Below are 7,621 nucleotides of genomic sequence, written 5' to 3' on the forward strand. Positions count from 1 at the left end.
ATTGTCGAGAATATAAATTTCCAGTATATGCGGCACTTCCCATTCTCGACAATTGACTCAATTTCCCTAGGAGCATTTAGAGGAGCGATATTAAGGTTAATGCCTTAAGAGTGACAGAGATGGTAATAAAGCACTCTTAGTGCCGCGTTGTGCCTTTGAATGTAGGTAACATACCGTCGCCACATTTTGAGCCAAGACATTCCCGATGATAGCTGCAGGGCGTGTCATGCACACCCCGAGCATTGTCGAGAATGGGAAGTGCCGCATATACTGGAACTTTATATTCTCGACAATTGTTTCTGTTGCTCACTCGAGGCCTGACATGGTTCTTCTTGACTTCGAGAAGCGAACCATGTTCGTTATCGAATTTTCGGCACCAGCTGACAAAAACATCATAGCCAAGGAGAATGAAAAGAAAGAGAAGTATCGAGACCTCCTAAGGGAGTTGCAACGATTGTACCCGGAATATTCTGTTAAACTAATCGTCCTTATCATCGGCGCTCTTGGAGATGCCAAGCTTTCACTTGCTAATGGCCTAAAAAGCATCCCTGCGTGTCAACAATGTGCTAAAACACTTGCGGGAAAAATGCAGAAGGCGGTTGTCCTTGGGTCGCTCCGTGTTCGTAGGGTGCACGAGGCTTTTGCTGTATTGACGTATTGATTTCTTTACAGACTGTAACCACCTATCTCACGGTCGTGAGACGTGGTTGTGGCTGAAATTTTACCTATGTGGGTTCTGACGTATGACTTCGTCAAGGAAAAATCCCAAAGATCTTATCTAGGATCCTGTACAGTTTTCTGGTCATCGTCAAATTGCTGACATAGGATCTTACCCAGGTACTTTAGAGGTTCTTATAGGAGAACCTATTTATAGGAATAATTTCCATGTATAAAATGACACATGATATTACAGAGGATCCTGTCTAGAAACTTGTGCAGGGAAAAATTTTATTCGTGCAATTTAATTTATATTTATTTATAAATTTGCACAACTCAGAGGATTCGAACTCTTGACTGCTGACTCGACAGGATCATGTACAGGTTTTTGCAAAGTTCTTATGTAGAATTCAATACAGGATTCTATATAGGAATTTTCAACAGGGTACGATTACTAATTCATTTAGTCGGTTATTCTTACAGATTGAATTAGGAGTTTTCTATTAACTCAGATTTAGAGAATACGCTAGTTGAAAACAACATCGAAACTCAATGGAAATTTTTATTGTGCCTTTATTTAGTTTTGTGTTTCAGAAATGTTGCATGTTTTTTGTATATTGTCATATAATCTTATATATTGTCATATATTGTTAGATATTGTCATATAATGTCATATATGTCACATATTGTCATATATTGTCATATATTGTTAGATATTGCCATATAATGTCATATATTGTTATATATTGTCATATATTGTTATATATTGGCATATATTGTCATATATTGTCATATATTGTTAGATATTGTCATATAATGTCATATATTCTTATATATAGTCATATATTGTTATATATTGGCATATATTGTCATATATTGTTATATATTGGCATATATTGTTATATATTGTCATATATTGTCATATATTGTCATATATTGTTATATATTGGCATATATTGTCATATATTGTTATATATTGTCATATATTGTTATATATTGGCATATATTGTCATATATTGTTATATATTGTCATATATTGCTATATATTGGCATATATTGTTATATATTGTCATATATTGTTATATATTGGCATATATTGTCATATATTGTTATATATTGTCATATATTGTTATATATTGTCATATATTGTTATATATTGGCATATATTGTCATATATTGTCATATATTGTTAGATATTGTCATATAATGTCATATATTGTTATATATTGGCATATATTGTATATATATCATATATTGTCATATATTGTTATATATTGGCATATATTGTCATATATTGTCATATATTGTCATATATTGTTAGATATTGTCATATAATGTCATATATTGTTATATATTGTCATATATTGTTATATATTGGCATATATTGTTAGATAATGTCATATAATGTCATATATTGTTATATATTGTCATATATTGTTATATATTGGCATATATTGTCATATATTGTTAGATATTGTCATATAATGTCATATATTGCTATATATTGTCATATATTGTCATATATTGTTAGATATTGTCATATAATGTCATATATTGTTATATATTGTCATATATTGTTATATATTGGCATATAATGTCATATATTGTCATATATTGTTAGATATTGTCATATAATGTCATATATTGTTATATATTGTCATATATTGTTATATATTGGCATATATTGTATATAAATCATATATTGTCATATATTGTTATATATTGGCATATATTGTATATAAATCATATATTGTCATATATTGTTATATATTGGCATATATTGTCATATATTGTTATATATTGTCATATATTGTTAGATATTGTCATATAATGTCATATATTGCTATATATTGTCATATATTGTCATATATTGTTAGATATTGTCATATAATGTCATATATTGTTATATATTGTCATATATTGTCATATATTGTCATATATTGTCATATATTGTCAGATATTGTCATATAATGTCATATATTGTTATATATTGTCAAATATTGTCATATATTGTTAGATATTGTCATATAATGTCATATATTGTTATATATTGGCACATATTGTCATATATTGTTATATATTGGCATATATTGTCATATATTGTTATATATTGTCATATATTGTTATATATTGTTATATATTGGCATATATTGTCATATATTGTTATATATTGGCATATATTGTCATATATTGTTATATATTGTCATATATTGCTATATATTGGCATATATTGTTATATATTGTCAAATATTGTTATATATTGGCATATATTGTCATATATTGTTATATATTGGCATATATTGTTATATATGTTTTACATGTATTTGTCATATCTCACCATTTAATGCCGTTGCAACCCCAACCACTAGTAATTGCAGGAATATTTGGTGTAACATGTCCATCATAGAGTGATATTTTTTTATTCGGTGAACATCTAAAATCGATAGGACGATAAATTATAAGCAATGCAAGATCATCGACAAAAGATTTCGGATGATATCCTGGGTGCATTATTATTTTTGTTATTTTGTGTTGTGTTCCTTTTGATACGTATGATGAACCAGATAAAATTCTGTGCTTCCCCTGATCTTCAATGCAATGAGCTGCAGTGATGATCACAGTTTCTGATAATATGCTGCCTCCACATATATTATTTTTATTCTTTTGAAGATTGACAATGTAAGGAACTTGTTGAATCATCACTGGTTTATTTCCATTCGGTGTTTTGTCAATTACACGTTTGTGACGAATGTGAATATCCGATTTTACTTCAAAATATATGATACAATTTAATACATATGTATATCATTATTAATATTTTCTATAGTGATTTTGCTATGAATATAATTGAAGCAATATAATTACTAGTAGTGTAAAAATTTATTCTAATAATACCGATTCACCGACTGAAAAATCAGTCAAAATTGACTTTTTGAATCAGTTAATTTAAATCATTCCGGAAATCAGTCATTTAAAATTATCCATTCTTTTAATTTCTTACCTAAAAAAGGTCGATGTTTAACAAAAAATATAAGAGTAAAGTTTTTAATATAGAAGATTAATTTTCAAGGCAGCAAAATTATTTTTTGACTAATTGGTTACATTTTCAACAAACGACATGCATTTTAGACCAACAACGATTTTTCGATCCCAAGAGGAAAAAAATTAAAAACAAATTGTTTAAGTTTTGAATGAAAGCATAGAATTTTCTGCAAAAACTCTGAATTGTCAACCTAAGTCAATTAAAAATGATAAATTGTTATAAAGAAATGGAATATTAAAATTTTTAATTAAAAAAATTAATTTTCAATGTAAAAAATATTAAAATCTTCCAACCTGTAAAATGAAATGTTATTCAAGTAATTCAACTTTTAACCAAATCTGATTTTTCAACCCAAAATATATGAGTTAATCGATGAAAAATTTAAAAGCTGTATTTTTAACTAAAAACGACAAGTTTTGTACCAAAAATGAAATAAGTTCAGTTTTTAGCTAAGAAAAGTAATTTTTAATCAAGAATATAAGATTTTCTAACATAACAGTTAAATCTTCATTCACTTAATACATTTTCAACAAAGTAGTTTAACTTTCAATCAATTATTAAAAATTTCAATTAAAAAAGATAAATTTTCAATGAAAAATGTAATATTTTATATTTCAAATAAAAATATTTTTATTTTAAATAAAAAACAGTTCATATTTCAACAAAAGGATTTCAATATGTTATAAAAAATATTTTAATTCAATCAACAAGAGATGTATTTTCAGAAAAAAATGATTTTCTACCAATAAAGACGAATTGGCTACAAAATAAATGAAGTTTCAAACAAATGGTTGAATTTTCAACGACAAAATATTTTTTATTTTTTTTTCGAGTGGATAAAGAAATGTTTTTATTTTTTTATTTAAGTGGGGTGAATGTTTAAATGTTTTGTATATTGAAAAAGGACAATATTTCGCATTTTGAAAATCGGAAAATTTCATTAAAAAAAATAAAAAATTTTGAAATTGAATAACTTCAGATTACGCAAATAGGATAATTTCAGAACGTTAAAAATGAAATATTTTCACATTATAATATTCAAAATTTGATTATTTTATTTCCAAAGAAATTCAAATACCCTTATTTCTAATTAAATGTGTTCAAATTTGAGTAACTAATGATCTAAAACTTTGGAATTTTAATAAGTTTCGATTTAAAGTAATTATAATTCCACAATTTGAAATTCAAGCGAAACGGAACGTTGAAAAATAAATAAATCCGAATTTAATTAAAAACTGAAAAAATTGTTCGTCGTTAAAAATTGTATTATTAAAACTTTTTTATACTCAACCCCTAAAATTTCAATTGTTTTAAGTAAATAAAATTTTTTTTTAATTTAAAAATTTAAAGTAGTTAATTATAATTTTCCATATTAATTTCATTTTGAACAATACCATTTTTAACTTCCTAATTTAATTTAATCATTCAGAATTATTCTTTTTAAAATTTTCCATTATAACATTTTTCAGTTTTAAATGAACCATGCTTTTAAATATTTAAATAAAACTTTGACAATTTAAAAACAATACACTAAAAATTAGAAATTAAAACAAGTAATACAAAACAAGATTGCTAAAAACTGCAGGATAATTTTAAGCGTTTCAAATTGAAATTGTTATTTTTTAAATTTAAATTTTAAATATTTGATATCATGGAACATTTTCAACCAAAATTAAAATAATTTATTTCGAAAAAATGTTTAAATCGGACAATTTCTTACGTTTAAAATTAAAAGCAAAGAATTATAAATATTTCAATCTAAAACTATTAAATTTAAAATTGAAACAAAACAATTTACTATATTTAAATCTGTAATTATTAAATGTAAAATTAATTATCAAAGCTTTCAATACGAAATTTTTCAATTTTGAAAACTTTTTTAATATTCGAACTTGAACTAACGAACTGTGAAATTAAAAATTCGAAACTTCCAAAAATTAAGGAAATTCAAAGCAAATATTGCCCAATTTAAGCTTTTGAAGCAAAAAAAAACCTTTAGTCTTTATGGCCTTAAAAATTAAACTCATTTAGAATTGCACATTCTAATCTATAATTTGAAAATTAAATTATAGACATTTTTAAGATGATAAATATATTTTTAATAATTATCATATTATAAAGTATCAAGTGACATTCAAAATGATTGGATAGATTTTTTACTAAAAACAGTATGATTTAAAAAACACTCATTTTTAGATTTCACCTTTCAAAACTGAAAATTTTTAATATTGTAAAAGATGAAAAGTTTAATTGTTCTAAAAACGTTGAAAATTATATACTTTCTAAGTGAAAACTTAAAAAATTAATTAATTAATTAGTATTTAAAGCGTTAAGAATAAGTATATCAAAACTAAGTTAACAATTAACTAATTATTTAATTTTCACATTTTCCATTACGATTTTGAAAATTCAATCATTTTAATCTCCAGTATGAATAAATTGAATGAACACATTTGAAGATTATCATTATCGAATACAGAATTTTAAAAATATTGACTTAAAAAATGCACTTACTAGTATAATTTTCGGATAAATTTCCAAAGCTTTGAAACAAAACGTCACAAAGAATGAAGAGACTCAAGTGAACTGTATTTTTCATTTTTTTTAATTGTTAGACACTTCAAACAACTGATTGTTTGAAAAAAAATTCGGTCTCTTAACGTTATTTGCAGTGAGAAAAAAATGTTTAAAAAGAATGTAACTAGGGACATAAAATGTGAGACAACGTGACCTTAAGGCCCAGACACGCTTGAACGCCTATTTAACAATGAAAATGGAGATTTTTTTGCAAAAACTATCATCTTCATAATTAAATTTCGATTTATGCGGAAAGAACCAGATAATTGGATTTTCAAGCGAAAGAAACGAATTTTCAACCTAGAAAGTAGTAGCCTATATTACCGATTGTTGATAGGGTAGAAGTCTACATTTTCAACGGAATATAAACTTGATTCCTACTTAGCCTACTGCAGATAATCTAGATTTCTGTTTCACGGGCCGAAGATAACCTAGATCTCTACTTTATCGACTGAAGATAATCTATTCCAACATCATCTGCGGGAGGTACAGAAAATTTCTACCTTGTCGATGGTCGGTAATGTAGGTTTCTTTCCCTAACGTTAGAAGCTAAAATGCCCGATGGAATTTGAGCGCGGACACGAACCGTTATTGTCGGTCGATAAATGAATTATATTAAATTTTCAACCTAAAAAAAGATGAACTCTTAAAAAAAATAAAATAGTTGATATTTTAAATAAAAAAGATTAATTTTCGAACTAATGAAACGAATTTTTCAATTTTTAACCATTGAAATAAATTTTTAACAGTGTTTAATCAGTTAAATTTTCAAACAAAAATTTATAAAATCTCAATTAAAAATTTAATAATTGAAATTTTAATTAAAAACGACACATTTTCAACCAAAAGTGTAATATTTAAATTGTAAAAAAATAATGTTTAATTAGTTACTTAATTAATTAGTTAATTCAGTTAAATTAAAAAATCCTTAACCTCAATTGTAATAGTTGAATTTTCTACAATAAATGATCAATTTTTAGCCAAAAATGGAGTAAAGAACATTAATTTTCAACAAATAAAAAAATATATTTTCAATAAAATAGAAAAATCTTTAAACAATAAATTACATTTTACCCAATTAGTTCAATTTTCAACCAGGGAGTTGAATTTTCAACCTAAAAAGATTACTTATTAATAGAATAGTTCAGTTTTTAACAAAATAATGAAATTTTCAACCAAATATTTATATTTTTAACAAAAAAATTTTTAACTAATAAATTGACGGTAGACTTTTTAATTGGTAATAATTCACTTTCAACCAAACAAGATGGATTTTTAACCAAGAAAAAAATTAATTCTCAACAGAATAGTTGAATCTTCAACCAATAGAAAGCATTTTTAACC

General features: G+C 25.1%; 1 protein-coding gene across 1 annotated transcript in view; it reads right to left on the minus strand.

The window, feature by feature from the left end:
- Window positions 1-3,357, minus strand: part of LOC117181959 (trypsin beta-like) — a 9,462-nt gene extending 6,105 nt beyond the window's left edge. The window contains exon 1 of the mRNA XM_033374986.1: window positions 2,996-3,357. Coding sequence (XP_033230877.1) covers window positions 2,996-3,357 — 362 coding nt within the window. The remainder of the gene's footprint in view (window positions 1-2,995) is intronic.
- Between the last annotated feature and the right edge of the window lie 4,264 nt (window positions 3,358-7,621).

The sequence above is a fragment of the Belonocnema kinseyi genome, chromosome 10 (genome assembly GCF_010883055.1).
Source record: "Belonocnema kinseyi isolate 2016_QV_RU_SX_M_011 chromosome 10, B_treatae_v1, whole genome shotgun sequence".
Lineage (NCBI taxonomy): Eukaryota > Metazoa > Arthropoda > Insecta > Hymenoptera > Cynipidae > Belonocnema > Belonocnema kinseyi.